The following is a 19,676-nucleotide window of genomic DNA, read 5'->3' as shown; positions in this document are numbered from 1 at the left end:
TTTTAAGCTCAGCCCAGAAGTATGCAAGGCTTTTTAATATGATTTGCTGCGTGTATATTATTTCTTCTTATTACATTTTAAAATTTTTTTTTTTTTTTGTATTGGATAATTGAATAATACATTACTCAATAAATGAGAATATAAGCATATTTTTGGGAAAAATGGCAATAATTTAATTTAATTAAAATGCACAACGCGCATCTCAACATTGAATTGTAATCAAGTTCTTTCTTTGAGGTTGAGGTATGCAATTGGGATTGTCAAAGGAATTGGCTATAAATAAGTGTGATTGATTGCTTTCTACCAAAACAAAAACCACAAGTATCTATATAGTAATAAAAGACTCGTTCTGTTATTGTTTGCATGCAAATTTTAAATGCATATGGAACGAGTAAAAGGCAAAAGGTTGACCTTTCTAACAGCACCTTCTTAGACAGCACTAATAACGCCCTGTTTTGGCATTAAGCGAAGAAAAGAATATACCACAATATGCCAGCTATTCATCATGAGCAGAAATAGTTTAAACTTGTACCGTAAAGATGCTTATTAAGAATGCATGCCACGTAGGACTAATCCCAGAGCTAATCCACAGCTTATGAGGCTCATGAGAGGTTGATTCATTGCATGGCTCATTAGGCTGATTTTGAGGCCAGTCCGAGTCAAAGACCGACTAGCTCACGGCATGAACTTAACCTTCAAGCTGGCGGTACACCCAACCCAAGCCCAAACCCAAAACCCAATCCCATACCCCAGACCTAGGCTCAGGCGCATGTTGCTGTTGATGTTGTTGTTGAGACTTCGCCTGTGACTGTGGGTGTGTCCCCATTTAGTGGCCTTTGTTCGGTTTGTTGCATTGCACTTTGCCTACGCCGTTGGCGCTGCTTTCGACTGAAAACTCATTTCTTTTGGCCGCCTCAATGGCTGGCTTGGCTGTGTCGGCTGCGATGGCTGTGATGGCTTTTGGTTAAATGCCTTGGTCCAATGCAGTGTTGGCTCATTCCTCGCTCAAGTCGCGTGAAAGTTGGACGCCAGTCAGAGCACAGAGGCAAAGAAAGCTAAAGAAGACGCTAAAAAGCCAAGCAACAAAGTTAACAGCAAAACCTTATTAAGTCAGTTTTATTCTTCTTTGCGGCCAAAGAGAGAGAATAATAAACAAACAGAACTGGTCCGTTTTGACCCAGTTTGGAGTACAATTCAAAAGAATTTCGGTGGCCCTGGAGTGAAATTTATACACAAACTCGCAGTATTTATCGTATACACTGTATGTTTCATTTGTGGTTTTTAAGTGTTCTCCAGAAACGCTTTCGCTTTCGAATAGTCAGCGTCATTTGAAATTGAAATTAATTAGCATATGAACAGCTAACACACCGATACCAGTACGTGCTAATAAATTATGAAACCAAACTAAAAGTGAAACAACGAACACTTTTTTTCCTTGACTTGTACTTTCATGCAGACGAACCGCAAGTTAGCCACAACAACAAAAGCAACAACACCCGATACTATAATTATGTGCCACAAATTTGGAATAATATTGCTGCTGTCCACAGTAGGCGTTATTTTGGCCCAGCAACAGCGTAAGTACACCCCAATAACTAAGCCGAAAATCAAAACTAACACTTGGAAATAGCCAGAAATCGTGAGGCCAAATGGCTTTCTAACTGATTACGTCGATGTCGCAAACACTTTCTGTCCTGCTGCCAACGAACTTATCGCTTATAACCAGGCTTAAATACCGCTCGATTCGGCTTTAATTACATGCTTGAAACGTGTTGACCGCTTTGAAAGTTGGCACCAGTTATGAGGCTATCGTTTCCAAGAATCTATAGGAAAAAACCCCCACTCCGACCTACCCAACAATTAATCGGTTTTAATTGGTAAACCCTAAAATAGCAACGTTATTAAATGAGCTTATGACACATGAAATTTTAAGCGTATATACTTATATGTCAAAATTTCATTTGAAGTTTAAGAGTTTTTCGAGATCTTGTTCACGTTCTTCCCATTAACTCTAAGCCGGATAAATCTCTAAGATATTCTATTATTAGAAAAGTAATAAAAGTCAGACGTAATTGTAATGAAAAAAGATAGAATTATTTAAGATCTTTGCATATACATATGTATATCTTAATATATATATAAAAAGTTCAATTCCAGCTAAATCTAAAACGTAATTGGGAAAACAGATTTGAGTACATCTTAACCGCAATATGAATTGTGAGACTTACTTTAGTTTGTAGAATAACAGTAATTAGCACAGCCTTAGTTCAAGTCTGCCAAGCCCTCAATTTCCCAATAATGCAGTCAGATCGACTTCCCCCACTTAAAGCAATCACGCCCGATGTGATAGTCTTATCCGATTCTGTGGATCTTGACTCGACTGTGAATTGCCAGCCCGCCGATGTGTGAACTTGAACTCAGCTCGAGCATAGCCAAGTTCGGGCTTTGAGCTGTAATTAATGGCAAATGCTTAAATTTCGTTGCAGTTGAATGCGCAAAAAATCAAAAAATTAAAAGCAAACTGAAAAAACTGAACAAACTGCAAGCTAAAGAGAATCAACAAAAGTTGTTAACTGAGCAAATTAGTGATCATTACATGCAAAAATTTCAATGAACTGGGAAATGTTGAAAAATCGCTATATTTATTCCTTTCTCTCTCAAAGTCTCTCTCTCTCTCTTTCTATCTGCAGCTTACTATTTGCAGCAATGCCCCCGAGATGAGGCAGCTATTAACGAGTGTCTACGTGATAGCGGCAACAAGTTGGTGCATTATCTACAAAAGGGCATACCCGAATTGGATATTTACGAGGTATTTCTAACTAGGAAGCACAGCAAATTCTGTTTTCTATCCCCCTCACATTCTTTTAACAGATCGAACCTGTTGTAATCGATGAAATTGGCATTGTTTTGGGCAGCGGACCAGACGGTTATCGTGCTCTCTTCCGTAATATTCAAGCATTTGGCGTTAGTAATATTACGGTCACTAATGTTCGGTATGTATATAATAAAACACACACATACACACACACATATATATGAAGATCAGCACTTGAGTCAAGTGTGATGTCACACTGAGCACCTTAATTATTTGTACTGTGGTCGCAATTTCAAATATTTTCAGCGCCACTTTGAACCACAATAGCTTGCCCCTCAACTTGTTTGCCCACTTCTAATACTCTATCTCGTGTAGGATGTAGTTTATAGAAAAGCAATACAAAACATTTAATAATTTATCTACAGCATAAAACAGTTACACTTCGATCTACAAATAGTAAGAGTATTCAGAACTCGAAATTTATACTTATTTTACCAACATAGTTGATCATCTCATGCCTTTACTATTCGAATGATAGTTGGCAAAATTGTAAGAGTATTACAGCTTCATTCTTTAATAGTTTCATTAATAGTTTACCTTCCCTCTCTGTCTAGCATCATAAGACACGCGTATGCTGGACAATCGTTCAGTTATGCATTCTATCAATATGTCAAAGCATTTACGAGGCACGCGATCATTGCATATCAATTTAATTGATGCAATTTTATTTATATTGTGGCTAGATATAGAGAAAATGTCTATAAAAAATAACGTTTAGCACTTGTTTTGTTGATCCGCTCATTTTTTCTCTCTGTCTATCTCTTCAGCTTTTGAAGCTCTCTCTAATCTTTTAGATATTGTGCATTTTCAGGGAATTTTATATAGAACGTAAATAACCATGAATAAGTTATAAGACCAATAAGTTTGGGCACAGTTCAATTAGTAGGAAAATATCAGAAAATATCACCATAAAGCATGCGTGCTTGTTGGAAATTCTTTTGACGTCATTGTGTGGGTTGCAACTGGCATTGGATAATTTAAATATATATTAATAGTACTTTAAATTATCTTGGGAAGCTGCTACAAAGAAATACATATGTTCTTAAGGCAGTGAGTCAATGGAGTCTAATTTTCCCAACTTTTTCATTAACATAGTTCATGGTAATAGACAGAAAGACAGGTTCAAAATGTCCAAAATAGTTTCATATATTTGAGCTCAAATGAGTAGACTTGTCAAGTATGAAACTAAATCAATAATATAGCGACTATAAATGCCATAGCGAATAAGTTAGAACTGACTTGAAGTAGCTTCCACTCGCAGATTATGCAATTTGTGTGTCCTCGACCTAGACGTCCGACAACTTTCCGGCATTGTGAGTTCCCATGGCAAATGTATAGTAAAAAGAAGCCAGTGTCGAGTGGAAGACTCTTAGTACCATTTACAGTGACTTAAGAACCAAGCGGCAATTGCTTAAAGTGCTAAAGATGACGAATGGCAAGAAAAATATATACAAGCGAAAAACAAATGTGTGTCAAACGCAGTTCGCAATGTGAAGCATTCGGCTTTGGCCTTTCGACAAAACGAACGAATAGTCAGCCGGTTTCCATGTCAAATTCAATTTACGGTTTTGGCCCGACTTTTGTATCGATTCTGGTTTAGATTTTGCGGCTGAGTTTTACAGGTTTTGCAACGAGTATTTTTTGACGATGTTTGATTTAGATCTAGGTAATGATTTGTTGCACCAGATACGTATTTATGTATGTTGTCTCATGTGTGTCCGATCTGAAGGTCGAGGTGGAGTTGCTGTTGCAGTTGCCACACGCTGGCGACATTGAATATTGCAAAATTGTTAACACATCGGATGAAATTGCAGTTTTAGTGTTGCGTCGTAACTCGGAGGCGTACAACTCTATAGCCTGAACAGTTTGACACTTGAATACATAACATACATCACCTAGTCATTATCATTGTCATTGTCATCGCTTGCAGCTCCGACTTGGACTCACTACAGTTCCAGCTGACGTGCGAGATACCTCGGATACGCGTCAAGGCTCAATATCGATCCACAGGTGTTCTGATCTTGGTAAAGGCCTCCGGTGCCGGTGACTATTGGGGCGAATACGGCAAGTTGGTTATCAATTCGCATATTGAACATAAACTGATTTAGATTTCTCTGCTTGCAGAGGGCGTCAAAGCCAAAATCTATTTCAAGGCGTTGGCCAATGAAGGCGCCGATGGACGCACATATCTCAGCACCGATTCGGTTAAAATGGACTTCAATGTCAAAGATATTCAGATGGGCGTCGATAACATTGCCAATGGAAACACAGTTATACGTAAGTTTCAAGTAATTCACCAAACATTACACTATTTTAATTAATTGTCTTTCATTTTGCAGAGGCTGCTCTCAATCTGTTCATCAACTCGAACTCTCAGGAGCTGCTGAAGGAGATGAAACCCGCGCTACGCACCAAATTGACTCTGGTCATTCGCAACTTCATGGATCGTTTGTTTGCCAAGATTCCCCTGGATGAATGGATCAACTTGAACTAGATAGTTGCATTATATAATACTTACAATAAGATCTAATTTATTGCACACAACGAACAAATAAAATAATAAAAAACGAAATATATAGTATTTAATTGAAATGAAACTACAATACACTTTCAAATTTAAGTAATTGCTCTGCTAAAGTAACCAAACAGTTTATGCTCATACTCAAATCCTATTTACTATATAATTATTTGATAACAAGAATTGCAGCTTGCCAGCTGGTTAAATATTATCATTTTGTGCACGGTAACATCAGGTTCGACATGCAAAACGAGTACCTCAATAATAGTTATGAATGAATGGGAAATGCGGAGAAATGCATCTTTAAACTATAGGTCATAAGAATGAACAGTGTAAATAAATTTAACTGTACTTGAGAAATCGAAACTTAAATGGAAACTGGCATGGATCCAAACAAATTTAAGGAAATCTTCAAAGGGTATTCTAAATACTAATAGGACTAACCAATTAAAAAACTATGAAAAAATTGGTAAAAATTTCTGAACATTTAGTGTAGGAATGTGCCACATAGAATTTCATCAGAACATGTAAACTGGATATGAAAAATGGTAGAACAATAACTTATACCAAAGAATGCGACAACTCTGACGTAGATTCTTTGCTGAACAGCTTCATGAGATCTGCAAAGACTATATAGACTATACTAAACAACGGCCAAGGTTAACTAACTTAATCGTATTCATATTCGTAATCGATGGTAAAGTGACTCGTGTTTGAATTATTAGCTACAGCTTCTAAGCTCATGTCCATCCCAGCCTTAAGTAAGTATTAACTAATTAACTTTGACAATTGCGTGTTGTTGAATAATTTTTTTCCACATATAACTGAACATCATCAGTTGTAGCAGTGAACCATGTCAGAGAGTTACAGCCTTGCCTTCCTGTCAACACTCCACAGAATGGGGACTCGACACACAAAATTACATAAAACTGTGATGGGCGGTGCACGGCTGAAATGAATTCCACTTATACTAAGTTTAGATTGTCAACACTGCTTTGGAGACAACTAATTACGCACTGCACGCCAACCTGAGTCAGAGATCATCTGGCAATAAATCCAAACAACAGGCTAGCTAAAATGGTTCTTAACCTTTTCACCCAACAAAAAGGCAATGGGGAATCTGTTAATGTTAAACTAGTTAATGCGACTTCCTTGGCTGCACTTTGTAGGCGGGGTTTAGCCAACCATCGTATTATAGCACACATATATAAACAGATTCGTATGAACATGATCATTAAGATTATTATTATCATTAAATTAAAGCCGCTTTGAGTCGCGTTCTCACTATTAAGCTCTGCCTCTACCTATAGCTTTAGCTGTGGCTCGTGTCTCTGGCTCTCCAGGGTATTGTCAACGTGTTTTGGGGTTCTACGTTACGTCGCGACGTCTATGGCTACGTCTAAGCTCAGCAGCTCATGTAAATCGAATCGTTATTTTTTCTATAAAATGCGAACGACTCAACAATTTTGCATTCAGTACGATTTGTCGACGGTTACTTAAACCTCACACCTCAGATTCTAGCGAGAACACTGAACGGTTCTTCAGTTTACTAAAACAACATAAAAACGTTAGTAAAATCTATTGAAATGTGCAAAAGGAATTGTTAAAGTTCAAATTTAAAAACCTTATAGTGTGCCAATTCCAACAAGTTAAATCGAAAGAGAGAGAAATTAGTCCTCCGAATAGGTTATCAATAGCATTAACTTTATTTTTAACGTGTCTGTGAAATAGTTGTACTGAGTTTTCCTAGTCGAGGCTATGTAGATCATAGTCCGAAAGGAATGATAAGTCCTCGTTTAAATGAGACTCGTTGGTCTCTAGCTCATCATCATCGGTGGGTGGATCAACGGCTGCTGCTAATGCCTCCAGGTTTGAGAGAGCATCGTGTGGTGTTCTGTAGCACTGCATGCGAATCTCATCGAGTCCGTAATTCAACAGACCATCACACCTCGATATGTGTTCAATTGATAAGTGATTTATTTGGAAGATCACTAGCATCATTTCCCTTTCAAACTTGTCCGCTTTGATGACATTCCAGCCTTGGATCGGTAGCTCTGGGTTGGATGTTCTTAGCATCTCCAGAATGTCTACGGAGTCTGAAGGGGTCTCGGGAAGCCATGCTGTTGCCCAAGGTCGCGACGGTATGTCCACTAGATCAACTACCTCTAACTGTGCGCCAGGATACACCTCACCGACCTTGGCAGTCGCCCATTTGTAGAGCAGCGCCGATCTATCACTATCACAGGCAATTAACTTAATGTTTCCTTGAAACCATCCTGCATCCGTGCACGACGGCGGCGGTCCTGGGTTTTCCCTCAATACTTCTAGTGCAACAGAAGCCAGGGAGGCCTGAATCCAATCCCATTGGTTCCGGGGGATCTTGCCTTCAAAATTGCCATTGTCAAGGAGTCCGATGATCTTACGTCCTCTCGCAATTTGAGCAAATGTTCGCTTTCTTGGGATTTCATAGGATTTGGATTGTGTTTGATCGAGACCCTGCATCTTCATCGTCGAACAAGCACCAGGTGGTTGAAAGGAGTTTTTAATATCATCATCAATTATATCTGAACTACTTAACGGGACTTCCTGAGGAGTCTTATGTAACTTTACAATCAAATTCTTTCTTGCAGCTTTAATAGCTTGTGCCCGGGAGTTTGCAAGCTGGTTTAGAAAATTTGGAAGAACAGCCTTTGCCCACTTGATATCCTCTTGAATCCGTAGAAAGTCCTGACTCGAAGATACCTGGTCTTCTTTAATAGGCGCGGTTGCTTGACGCTTCAAAATTCGTTTAGCCTTTCTAATACGAGTATTTCTTGCGCTGGCTTTAGATGGATTAGATCTGGTACAATTATCTGGTCTTCTGCTCACAATCGGACTTTCGGAAAAAGTGTTATTGATATCCAAAGTTTTGGTAGCTTTGGGTATTTTATTGGGAGGACCAAAGTCCTGTTTATTATAATTTTTTCGTTTTGAATTCATTTTGTTCCCACGAGTTGCGGAGAAGATAAAGGTCACCCCGAGCAGAGATCCGCATTACCCGGGTAAGGCTAGAATAGAACAAGCAGTCGCCAGGAGCTTGAGCTCTCCGTTCACGACTGGGCTAGTTTTGATAAACCTGGGCCCCCAGCCAAGCTGACTCTCGGCACGGATCGAATGACACCTTAATCCAGCCCAGGTGTGAGATGAGTTACGAAGTGTGTGAAGCTATATTCTGGGAAGGCGGCAACACAAACGCCTTGTCGGTACTGTGGTTACTGCCACGCACCCGCTGGCTGTCCGGGACTGCTTATTTGCGGATGGTTAAAGTCACGCTTATTCGCAGCTAACCTCTACTAAAGAGGTCATTCGCTATCCGCAACCTGCGACCCGTCTGGCGGCCCCAGCTAGGCCCCTGTTGAACCCCATCTCTAGTTCATCAGACCAGACACAACATATTATCAGACATGTCATTAAGTCCTCTCATCTAATGTTCTATAATTGAAATCAAAGTCAACCCACTCTCTAAATGTCTTTGTTGTTAGATTACTATGCAGTTATCATAATGCCTGTAATCAGAGACTTGGGGATAATTATAACTAACTGACAAGCTTACTGAACTCTAGTCTACTATCAGAGGGGACACAAAAAGATTCTGTGACGTCAATGAATAGTAATGAACGGAACTTGGGATGAGTTGGCATTAACAATTTTAGATGTGGCAAATACAGATTGTCATCGAGCCTAACTGTATTATTAACGACTTTTCAAACTACTAATTTCAGGCATCCTTAGCCCAAAATGGAGTCCAGATTAATTACAGCCGCAATTCTCGTCTGCTTCCTTGGCATCACCTGTGCTGGCAATATGCGTATGTATAAGTAATAATTATCAAGTTACACTATAATTCATATTACCTTTTAATCCATTAGCTGACTATATTAAGATATGCCATCGCAACGATCCCGAACTGTCCAAATGTGTGAAGCAAAGCGTGCACAATCTGCGACCGTATTTGGGCAAGGGTATCAAGGATCTCAATGTGCCCGCTCTGGAACCCCTCTACATCGGTGACCTCAGCATACTTGATGCCAGCTCGGGTGGCATTACTGTCAAGGCCAAGAAGCTGAACATCTATGGTGCATCCAACTTTGAGATTACCAAAATGAGAGCGTCCTTACAGAACCAGAGATTCGACTTTGAGCTGATTCTGCCGCAACTGCAAGGAGATGGTCAGTACGAGATTAATGGCAACATTCTGGCGCTGCCCATCAAGGGCAACGGACCCTTTGTAGGCAACTTTACCAACTTTGTGGCCTATGTGCGAGTCACTTACGATGTAAAGAACGTCAACGGCATTGAATACCTTGACATCAAGGAGTTTGCACTGAAGATTCGTACTGGAAAAGGTCGTCTGCGTCTCGATAATCTCTTCAATGGCGACAAAGTTCTTGGGGATGTGATCAACCAGACAATCAATGAGAACTTTGATTTATTCACTAACGAAGTAATAGCGCCCATTGCTCGGGCATTGGAGGTCAAGTTCAAAGCAATCGCTACCAAAATCATCGAAAATTTTACATATAATGAGCTGTTTCCTGTTTAATTGAAAAACGTGCTTAGAGTTAAATGCAATCGCTTGTGATACAGTTAATTTCATTATTTTAGTATAAATATATCTCTCATAAATAAACTTTAAAGGAACATAAAAACAGACAGTGTTTTGATTCTTTATTTATTTATTCTTTTATATTTACCATTTTGACAACAAATTACAATTAATTCATGTCACTCTGCGCGTCCATTTTTGTGCATTTAATGCCAAATTTTGTTTGTTTACAACTTGAGGGATATTTCTGAAGGGAAATAATAACATTTATCGTAACAGCGATTTAACAATCAATCGGACTGTGCGAAATATCGATACATTTATATTCTAGGCAAATTCAAATTTTCAACTATATGCAATAAATTAATTATTTGATTAAAAGTTAAAATTCAAATTTATAAAAAATAAATATGTTGATTTTAATGAAGGCTTGTTTTGCTTGAAGTTGGTAACTACAAAAGGAGGAAAGTTACAATTTTAATTCTAAAAATATTATAAACATATCGATAAAATTCAAACAAAAATTCTGCAAAATATAAAAGAAACACTAACTTTAAATTCAAGAAACGTTAAAGAAAAAGGTACTTTTACCATTTTTTGACATTTTACTTTAAATGGTACGACTTGCCAGATCAAAAAATTTGGCTGCGTGGCAACCTTTTGAGCCAATACAGTGTGGGAACACCAGTGTTGCGAAATATCGATACATTTTCTTACGCTGCTCAGTGCCCTCAATTAAAAATAAAATTACAAAATTTCTCTGTCTCTGTTTATAAAAAATCGCATTGTTTAAACGTTCTAGTTTACATTAAACACAAGTGGTAGTAACGTTGTAGAACATGTCAACACCCGCACGCAGACGTCTTATGAGAGATTTTAAAAGGTAAGAAAAGTTCACACACTGACATTCGTCGTGGTATGAAATGGAGAAACGGGGCGACATATGTATGTATGTAGGTGCACACTTGCATACATACTTACGTATGTATGTACATACGCCCGTGGAAAAGTTTGCGCAGCCAAAATACAAACGTGCATGTGTGTGTGTGACCTGCGTATAAATTGTGTTTGTGCATGTGTGTGTTTGAACGTTGCCTTTTTTCGCTGCTCTTATTTTGTGATAATACTACAACAACAACAAAAACAATGGCAATAGCAATCGTAATCGCAATGGCAATAACAAAAAATAGTGCTGCCTATGCTGTGTGTCTTTGACACTTGACTTTGAAGCATAGCGCAAACACAAACAACCTGAAAAAGCATGTAAAATGTAAATGAAATCTGTGCAAAGAAGAACTGAGGCAAAATACAAAGCGTAATATACTAAAATTCTTTTTCCTCATTTGTGCAATTGCGTCGCAGACAGAACATCACATCAACACAAACAACACCAACGACAACAAATGCCAACCAGAGCAGAAAGCGAGAGCAAACCACACACAAATAATGAAATAGTTCTCCCAACAGCTGCAAAAATTCAGCCTCATCCTAATTTCCGTGCACTTCTCTGTTTCACCATCTTCCGTCATTCGACAGCGCACACTTAACCTTGTTGACTCATACTCTCTCTGCAGCGAAGCAAGCAGCAGCAGCGCCTTCTTATTGGAATTTCATTCAGCTTTGTGTGGGATACATATATTTTTGTTGTTTTTTTTTTATTATTGTTATTCGATTTTCGTTAGTTGAACCAATTATTACACCAACCTACCACGTCCCCTATCAACAAATGAGAAAGTTTGATTGCATAAAGCACTTACTGCACGTGGCTAAGGGTAAGGGTGGGGGGTGGTTGGGTCGCTACACCTTCTCGAGTCCAGTAAATGTCAAGGTCTAATGCGTGTATGAAATCAGCCAACTATCCACCCACTTTCCACAGTCAGCGCGGAAATTGTTTTTTTTTTTATCAGCATTTATTGTCTATTGTTTTTGCATTGTGTATGTTGTGGTTTCAGCAGCTGCTGCTGCTGCTGTTTAATCGATGATTTCATTTTAAGCTTTGTCATTTGTATTGATTTAAACTGTTTAAGGGCGCGGTTGTTGGGCATCGCTTCTTGTGGTTCACATCCTTGTTACTGTTCCTTGTTACACACACACGCACACACTTCTTCGTGTATGTCTGTATGCTTGACCTAAATACAAGCGAATGTGTCTGTTAGACACCTGGGAACCGCTATTAAATGACTGGGATTTAAAACATGTCTGTGACCAGTTAACCTGGGCTAAGAAACTAAACAAATTCTTGTTCATATCTTCATTTGAGTCGTTTTTGCACAATTTACCTATGTTTGCTTAATAAACAAAAAAGATACCCTAAAGACAGAATGCTTTTTAAGCAGCACACACTTCCAGCTAAAATGTGTTGGCGCGCTTCGCTCAATGAACTCGCCAATAAACAATGTACAAAGTGCAACACATACAATACCATCTGATTATTGTAAACAGCAAAGACAGAGAAGAGGAAATATGTATCTCAAAAGACACGACAGCGACTGCCAGTGACTTATAATATATAAATATATATGTATGCATATGTTATTATATCTATAGCCATAGACCCCTGATGATTACTCAGACATTCAGAAATGCTTTATATTATTTGTATATATGTATGTTATGTTTGTTGTTTTGGTTTGCCAAAATAAAAGAAGAAAGAAAGCTGCTACATATATATGTACATAGACTTGGGTTGCTGACGTTTTAATGCTCTTACAGAAAGTTTCTTTATATTTAAAAACAGACAGATTTGGCCAAATGTTTAACGAGTTAATCTTATGCTTTTTATTTGCAGACTTCAGGAGGACCCACCAACGGGTGTTTCAGGTGCGCCAACAGATAATAATATTATGATATGGAATGCTGTGATTTTTGGTCCACACGATACTCCGTTCGAGGATGGTACCTTTAAGTTAACCATAGAATTTACGGAAGAATATCCAAATAAACCGCCAACAGTTCGATTTGTATCGAAAGTATTTCATCCAAACGTTTATGCAGATGGCGGCATATGCTTGGATATATTGCAAAATCGCTGGAGTCCCACATACGATGTGTCAGCTATTTTAACATCCATACAGGTAAGAACTTTAGTACTATACATATATATTCTTTTGCGAATATAAAATGTATAACATATATTTTGTATTTCTTTTCTTAGTCACTGCTGAGTGATCCCAATCCCAACTCACCGGCCAACTCAACCGCCGCACAGCTGTATAAAGAGAATCGTCGTGAGTATGAGAAGCGTGTGAAAGCCTGTGTGGAGCAAAGTTTCATCGATTAGCCATGCGCCCACACTATTAACATCATCAACAACAACAACAATTATAATTGCAACAACAACAGCAGAAGCAACAGCAGCGGTAGCATCTACAACAACAACAGCAGTGGCAGTTGTAGCAGCGGCGACCTGCAGCAAAAAACATCAACAAGAAAAACAACAACAACATGCAATAATATAAAAAAGTTTAAATTAAATAATATCAGATATATTTATAATAGTTATAATGCTATGAAATTGTAACATCGCCTAACACACACACACACATACACAGACAGAAAACACAAACACACACACACAGACCCTTGCACACACGCACATTAACACATACATCCGCAAAACAGGGCAGTTTATGTTTTCGGCTAAATGTTTTACTCGTAGACACGCGACAAGAAACATCAACAACGTTAAAATCCAACAAAAACAACAACAACCCACTGAAGCAGCAACAACCACTTCAAGCGACATCAATAGATATATCACCTAAAAAGCATCTTTTAAGCTAACAATAATATTAATAACAACAACAAACAATTTAATGTTATAATTCAAATAGCAGCAGAAAGAAAAGTTATTAAGAATAATAAAAAAAAAATTATTAAAATAATTCGGATGTTTATTGCGTAAAATAGTTTCATTTTAAAATGCTAAATGCTATAAACAAATTGATGACTAAATTATTAATTATTATGTATAACCATTCGTATATAGATGAAAAATCCAAAAAAAAAAAAAAATACAATAGAATCACACACCATAGATGAGTTTTGAAGTAAACTTGCCTTGATTCCAAATATACAAATAAATATATTCATATATATTCAGCTATTTTGATTCGCAAGCTGTCATTTAGCGAGAGCTGCAAATCTAAAATGTAATATGATGATTAATTATTCGCACAAGCTACCTACTAATTGGTTCATAAGTAAATTGGCTAAAAGTTGTGAATCAAAAAAAAAACTTTAAATTAAATGTTAGTTGTTAGCATTCAATTATATTAAAATCGGATCTATGATATGTCTATCGAAGTAGAAGAAATACCAATATACACCCTTTAATCCTATGCCCAGTGACCAATTCAATCAATCCCTAGATCTTATACAGTTCTCATTTCAATGGGTGATAATTAATGTAATATCTTTTATCCACGACCATAACACTGAACATCGTGTACGCATAGTAATTAGACTAAACACCTCATAACTGCCACACGCTAAAATAGTAACTATTGGTAGCACATATAAACACACACCCACGCGTCTTCGACAGGGCATTTCATTATTTAGTTATTAGTTTATAAGCGTATTCTTACAATCGATTGTTCTAATTTGTTTTCAAATTGCTGTTCCTTTTGCTAAGACCCTCCACTTTGGCACTTTGTGTTGAGATGACGACGACGATAATGATGATTTCGGAACGATAATGATAATTGATAACGATAATGATAATGATAATGCGAATGATGCTCTGAGCATCATGTAAATCTATTTGGATAATCCTCTTATAGCAGCATGTTGTTTTTAATTTAATATTTAAAATTGTACTCAAGCAAACTATTGCAATCCTTTTAGAGCTCTTGATAATGAGAAACCACAAGTTGAAATCAAATAAAAATATATAAAACTAAATACATACAACAAGCAGCAAATTGAAGCAAACGATAACAACTTACCTTATAGATTTCAAAATATCAATAAAAAAAATATATGAAAAAAATAAAATTGTGGCATTTTTATTTATTTTAATAATAAACTGGTCCATTAGTCTGACTGTTGCAATGACTGTAAGGTCTTCGAGTTTTAATAATATGCAGACGGTTCTCAAACTAAAGGATGTCAAGATACTCCATGTACGAAAGTTAAAATTCTGTAGTTTTAAATATTCTTTTATCAAAATATTTTTAACCAATACTCTCAACTTTTTCTCGTAGAATCCCTTTTTTCCAGTGCGTCAGACCAATGATCTAAAAACCGACAAATCCTTGTGAAACTCTTCAGCCGACAGCAGGTTAGTAAAAAGTATCAGCTACTATGTAAAATTTCAGATCGCTGACTCACACTTAAAAAATAACTTTGACGCTAGTATTTTTTTATTTAAAATTTTATTAATTTGTTAAATTCTATTAAAGTTAATGACTTAAGCTTAATGTTTGTTAAATATGTGTAAAATCGCATACAATGAAATAGATTAATCGTGTCGTTTTAAATACACCAATTATTTTGAATATTAGTTTGGTGAAAATTTTATTTATTTTTTAATTGTTATTAATTAAAATGTAATTTGAATAATATATTTTGACACAGAAGATGATAGAGATAATAATAATTTTAATAATAAACCATATAGCGCACACAGATAAAAGATAATGTATAAAGTAAAAACGGGGACCAACACAAGAACAAGACGACAAAGTAAAATACGAGACGTTATTTACATGGAAATTTTAGAGCTAGAAGAATACAATTAAATTTCGTAAATACGATTGTGTAGTATAAAGAACTCCTTTAAGATGTAGAGTCAAGTAAAAAAATTGGAAATCTTTTGTGGGGGAGGGGGGTGTATACGTTGTATATAAAAATATATAGAATACTAAAGGGCATTTCTATGTGGGGCTACAGCTTTCGGCTGCTCCATGGAATTGCACAAGGGTTTGTTTAATCGATTGCAATGGTTCTAATTGCTGGACGCATGACTGTGCACGTTCTTAAAGTCCTGGGTTTGAGTGGTGCTGCGCAACACTTCCAGCCATCTGAAAGACATTAAATATATTTAATTCAATTCATCAACTGTATAATGTGTGGACTCACCTGTTATAGGTATGTGCACTCTCTGCTCTAAAGAAATACACATGGTTCTTAAAGGAGAGCTTAAAGACGAACTCCTTTTGGACAGCATCCTGATGGCCAGGTGGTCCTACGGTATAGCCGAGCAGTGGTAAGCTGGCCAGTGCAAACTCATCCTGATAGCTCTTGTAGAAGTACAAGCAGAACGAGGTAAAGACCACCCACAATTTTTGCCAGCCAGAGCTGTTCTTGAATTTACGAAGCAGATAGCCGGAGAGCTGATGCTCCGCAGCGATTAGATGATCGCCCAGCCCAACGGTGGCGCCACGATGCCAACAGACGTGTAGTGCGGTATTGCTGCGTGATGGTTGCGTCTTGTTCTGCTGCTGCATCTGCACCTGTTGTGGCGTCAATGGGCCGCCGCCTCCAGTGCTGCTGTTCAGGCTGTTGGTGCCATTGCTCAGACCGATCATATCGAGTCCCTCTTCCGACGAGCCTAAATGTGGGAAAGAAAATGGTTTGAGAAAGTTTTCAGTGAATGCATATTACAAGATGAGCCGGATTTATGGGGGTGGTTTCCTTCTTACGAGGCTTTGCAGAGTGCTTTTCTTGCCAGTCACAATGTGAGAAGTGTTGAAGTTAAATAGATAGAGAATAAAAATAAAGTAAAGTCAACTAAAGTGCATGCAATAAGAATAAGTTAAGAAGTATACAAACAGTAAAGAGAGAGGCACTCTAGAGAGTGCTTTTCGGAATTAAAGGAGAATAGGAATCTCTGTCTCTTTTGCTAGATAAAAGTCAATTTCATATGCATAGTCTTTTTGAGTAAAGCCAAGATAATGAGTTGATTATATCCTTCAATCCCATTTAGATACTCACTGCAATTCTTGAGTGTGGTCAGCTGTAGTTGCATATTCGGCGGCCTGTTCTTGATGTCGGCGGCCGCCTTTGAGAGTTCGGCTAGCCAGAGAGTCTTCTCAGCGGTGGTGCCTGCACTCACCGTTATCGCGCACTGTCCACCAAATATGGAAAACGTATTGTGCTCGGCATTCTCGGTAAGCAGAGAGCGTACTGGCACATGGCCGAGTATGCGAAAAGTTTGATCCAACGGCGACTTGGACCCATAGAGTAAAATGTCCGAGAAGAGAAAGAACATGCGTTGCTGCAGGCCACGCTTTGAATGCTTCAACAGGCAACCCTGTCGTATGAGACGACGATGTGGTTGCACGAGCTGCTCGAAACTGATGTCACGCTGCAGTTCGCAGAGTTCTACAAAGTTGGCCGAGTCTGGGAGCTGGATGCGAATTTGCTTGGTGCTACGTATGAGCAAATGATAGACAGCCTGGCAGTCGGCATAGTCAATGTGTTCCTCGGCATAATAGTCGCATAGACGCTCCAGCAACAGTTGATAGTGGAGCAGACGATTCAATGGCTTGAGAAGAAGCTCGCCAATAGGCAGATAGCAGACCTTTTGTTGCTCGAACTCTTTGTAGAGCTGCTGAAAGCGATTATCCGTCTCGTACATGTCGTTCATACAGTGCAGTATATCCATATGGGTCTGAACATACTCATCGTAGATGGGCAGTGCGCCCATGTGCTTCATCATGACATCACCAATGCGATGGGTATCATGATAGCCGCGTCCTTCCCACTGCACCATGCGATGCTCGATGTCGCGCAAAAAGAGATTGTGATGCTGGGCAAGCGAATCGAGCAATTCGAACAATGGCTGCAACTGCTCCACATCCTCCAAGCTAAGAGCCTGCCTCAGGGAACAGTTCAAAACATCCAGATCCTTCTTGTACGTGCGCTCCGTCATCAGCAGCTCCTTGGCCAGGAAATAGCTTGGCTCTGTGGGCCATTTACGCTTCTTCACCTCCGACTCGACGTCATGGCTATTGGACATGGGCAGCCCGTTGCCATTGTGACCATTATGGGCGGTAGCTACGCCAGTGGCCAGCTCCTGACGCTTGGCGTGCTGAATCTCTGCCTGAATGACATCATAGGTTCCAGCCTCAGAGCGCGACAACGATGATGATTTATCCGAGCCCAACGTAAGATCATAGCGATTCGGGAGCGTGCCAATCTCACCGCGCCTATCCAGCGACATATTGCCATTGATGCCGTGGTAGACATCTGCATCCCAAATGAACATAAATGAAATGAAAAATAATATTTAAAAATAAGTTAGAAAATTATAAAAAATATAATCAGAATTTAAAACTAAAATTTAATATACTTATTGAAAATTAATGTCCAGACTTAAACACTTTTCGATTGATTAATGAAGTTTTATTTATTTGGTTTCTCTTTCTATATAATTTAATGCTGGTTTAATCGCTTCTTGTGTATAGATTTTCACTCATTAATTAATTAATTACTTTTTTCATGAAATTGTATCTTAAAAATTCTTTAAAATGAAACGTGTGTACTCAACGAAGTTAGAAGTGTTAAACGATTATTTTTTTATTATATTTATTTGCTAAAATTCAGCTAAGATTTTATATTTTTTCTTTACCAATCTAAATATAACTTAGCTCTGAATAAACATTCATTCGAGTTTATTGGGAGATTAACGAGTACCAGTTCAGCTTCATTCCAAATTCCTTTTTCGAATCAATTGCGCAAAAATTAATAAAGCATAACTTTTGGAACATACAGAACTCAGCTTTATTATATGATAGGCCCAAATCTAAGCCATTAAATTTCAGTCAATTTTTACGAAAATTAAATTCGGAAATTAGCTGTATCGTCTGGTCATTAGCATGCTGGAAGTTTGTCATATACATGCGCACATAAATCCATTAGATAACACAAAAAATGGTTGTAATAACATTCGCTAATGTACATATTACAAAAATGTAAAAACATTTGTTTTAACTAACTAACTAAAATCAGGTTTTAACGGATAAAAAACGATCCTCAAATATTAAAAATTTAACGTAGTTTGATTCATTTGTGTAGATATTAACTAATTTCGCTTAAGCTAAACATTTTAATGCCAATAGGAATGGTTTAATTTCTTTTGATTAGAATACTTTTGATCCGGTGAATAGTTGAAATTATTGTACTTGGGATTTACCCTCCATTCTCTACATAGTGTATACCCTAACCCGTTTCAATCTTAATAATTTTATACTTATTTTTCCATTATAACAAACATTAATGTAATATGCGATAATTTTTTTGTAAACTTAACAGGGTTACAATTCATTTCGCTAGGTTTCATAATTCGATTTACACTTTCGCTGCAAATTCACATAAAATAGGAGTAGCATACATCTTGGTAAGATTTCAAACATTCTCTTCTACTCTAAAAAGTACGTAATATTTATATTAATGTGGAATTAAATACGAAATGTGGAATTCAAAACTGACCTAAACATTAGATTTTAATATTATAGTTTTAAGATTTTTTATGTCAGTTTTGGCACAATTAAGTACTAGAACTAAAACTAATACAACTTCTTAATACTTTTAAAGGGTCTCGAATTACAAGTAACTACCGATTGCTTGTTAAAATGCTTGGTTTTAAAATGCCATAAAATTAAAAACTTATTGATTTTGTTCGATTGAAATAAATGCTGCTTCTTTGATGTGATATAATAGTGGCATTTGAGATCTTAAATTTGGCAGAT

The 19,676-nt window shown here is 37.6% G+C and overlaps 5 protein-coding genes across 14 annotated transcripts in view; 3 read left to right on the top strand and 2 right to left on the bottom strand.

The window, feature by feature from the left end:
* Positions 1–1,030: 1,030 nt before the first annotated feature.
* On the top strand, positions 1,031–5,447 carry LOC117790362 (protein takeout). Of its 3 annotated transcripts, none has more exons than XM_034629796.1 (7): positions 1,031–1,261; positions 1,457–1,577; positions 2,691–2,809; positions 2,872–2,993; positions 4,806–4,939; positions 5,000–5,152; positions 5,215–5,447. In XM_034629796.1, the coding sequence occupies exons 2-7, from the start codon at positions 1,511–1,513 to the stop codon at positions 5,367–5,369; spliced, it is 750 nt and encodes a 249-aa protein (XP_034485687.1). In that variant the 5' UTR covers positions 1,031–1,261; positions 1,457–1,510; the 3' UTR covers positions 5,370–5,447. The 3 variants fall into 3 exon arrangements, with proteins under 3 accessions (XP_034485687.1, XP_034485688.1, XP_034485686.1); XM_034629797.1 differs by lacking the exon at positions 1,031–1,261 and adding an exon at positions 1,286–1,376; XM_034629795.1 differs by lacking the exon at positions 1,031–1,261 and having other exon boundaries at positions 1,404–1,577.
* Positions 5,448–6,871: 1,424 nt separating this feature from the next.
* Positions 6,872–10,081, top strand: LOC117790681 (protein takeout). Its single transcript, XM_034630201.1, has 3 exons — positions 6,872–6,960; positions 9,155–9,240; positions 9,302–10,081. The coding sequence occupies exons 2-3, from the start codon at positions 9,171–9,173 to the stop codon at positions 9,973–9,975; spliced, it is 744 nt and encodes a 247-aa protein (XP_034486092.1). The 5' UTR covers positions 6,872–6,960; positions 9,155–9,170; the 3' UTR covers positions 9,976–10,081.
* On the bottom strand, positions 7,077–8,811 carry LOC117790680. Its single transcript, XM_034630200.1, has 2 exons — positions 8,088–8,811; positions 7,077–7,871 (listed from the first exon to the last, which is right to left on the bottom strand). The coding sequence occupies exons 1-2, from the start codon at positions 8,370–8,372 to the stop codon at positions 7,140–7,142; spliced, it is 1,017 nt and encodes a 338-aa protein (XP_034486091.1). The 5' UTR covers positions 8,373–8,811; the 3' UTR covers positions 7,077–7,139.
* Positions 10,082–10,659: 578 nt separating the features above from the next.
* On the top strand, positions 10,660–13,862 carry LOC117791499 (ubiquitin-conjugating enzyme E2-17 kDa). 3 transcript variants are annotated; one of them, XM_034631279.1, is made up of 3 exons: positions 10,660–10,861; positions 12,767–13,052; positions 13,133–13,862. In XM_034631279.1, the coding sequence occupies exons 1-3, from the start codon at positions 10,818–10,820 to the stop codon at positions 13,256–13,258; spliced, it is 456 nt and encodes a 151-aa protein (XP_034487170.1). In that variant the 5' UTR covers positions 10,660–10,817; the 3' UTR covers positions 13,259–13,862. The 3 variants fall into 3 exon arrangements, with proteins under 3 accessions (XP_034487170.1, XP_034487169.1, XP_034487171.1); XM_034631278.1 differs by lacking the exon at positions 10,660–10,861 and adding an exon at positions 10,907–11,016; XM_034631280.1 differs by lacking the exon at positions 10,660–10,861 and adding an exon at positions 11,238–11,293.
* A 1,706-nt stretch (positions 13,863–15,568) lies between these two features.
* The window catches only part of LOC117791498 (FERM, ARHGEF and pleckstrin domain-containing protein 1), a 35,182-nt gene continuing 31,074 nt past the window's right edge, over positions 15,569–19,676 (bottom strand). For all 6 annotated transcript variants that reach the window (XM_034631270.1, XM_034631271.1, XM_034631274.1 and 3 more), the window contains 3 exons: positions 16,918–18,174; positions 16,063–16,534; positions 15,569–16,004 (listed from right to left, as the gene is read on the bottom strand). In XM_034631270.1, the coding sequence (XP_034487161.1) occupies positions 15,929–16,004; positions 16,063–16,534; positions 16,918–18,174 (1,805 nt within the window). In that variant the 3' untranslated portion in view covers positions 15,569–15,928. The remainder of the gene's footprint in view (positions 16,005–16,062; positions 16,535–16,917; positions 18,175–19,676) is intronic.

The sequence above is a fragment of the Drosophila innubila genome, assembly GCF_004354385.1.
Source record: "Drosophila innubila isolate TH190305 chromosome 3R unlocalized genomic scaffold, UK_Dinn_1.0 2_E_3R, whole genome shotgun sequence".
NCBI lineage: Eukaryota > Metazoa > Arthropoda > Insecta > Diptera > Drosophilidae > Drosophila > Drosophila innubila.
Note: the sequence above shows the minus strand (reverse complement) of the source record. Positions and strands in the feature narration are given on the sequence as shown.

Excerpts from the sequence above, each read along its gene's own strand:
- LOC117790362 (XM_034629795.1), top strand. The coding sequence starts at position 1,451 with ATGCAGACGAACCGCAAGTTAGCCACAACAACAAAAGCAACAACACCC. Across the intron at positions 1,578-2,690 it reads TATTTTGGCCCAGCAACAGC|CTTACTATTTGCAGCAATGC; the intron begins GTAAGTACACCC and ends TTCTATCTGCAG. Across the intron at positions 2,810-2,871 it reads CCGAATTGGATATTTACGAG|ATCGAACCTGTTGTAATCGA; the intron begins GTATTTCTAACT and ends TTCTTTTAACAG.
- LOC117790680 (XM_034630200.1), bottom strand. The coding sequence starts at position 8,372 with ATGAATTCAAAACGAAAAAATTATAATAAACAGGACTTTGGTCCTCCC. Across the intron at positions 7,872-8,087 it reads TTCAAGAGGATATCAAGTGG|TCCAAATCCTATGAAATCCC; the intron begins GCAAAGGCTGTT and ends GATCAAACACAA.
- LOC117790681 (XM_034630201.1), top strand. The coding sequence starts at position 9,171 with ATGGAGTCCAGATTAATTACAGCCGCAATTCTCGTCTGCTTCCTTGGC. Across the intron at positions 9,241-9,301 it reads CACCTGTGCTGGCAATATGC|CTGACTATATTAAGATATGC; the intron begins GTATGTATAAGT and ends TTAATCCATTAG.
- LOC117791499 (XM_034631278.1), top strand. The coding sequence starts at position 10,922 with ATGTATGTATGTAGGTGCACACTTGCATACATACTTACGTATGTATGT. Across the intron at positions 11,017-12,766 it reads GCCAAAATACAAACGTGCAT|ACTTCAGGAGGACCCACCAA; the intron begins GTGTGTGTGTGA and ends TTTTATTTGCAG. Across the intron at positions 13,053-13,132 it reads CTATTTTAACATCCATACAG|TCACTGCTGAGTGATCCCAA; the intron begins GTAAGAACTTTA and ends TTCTTTTCTTAG.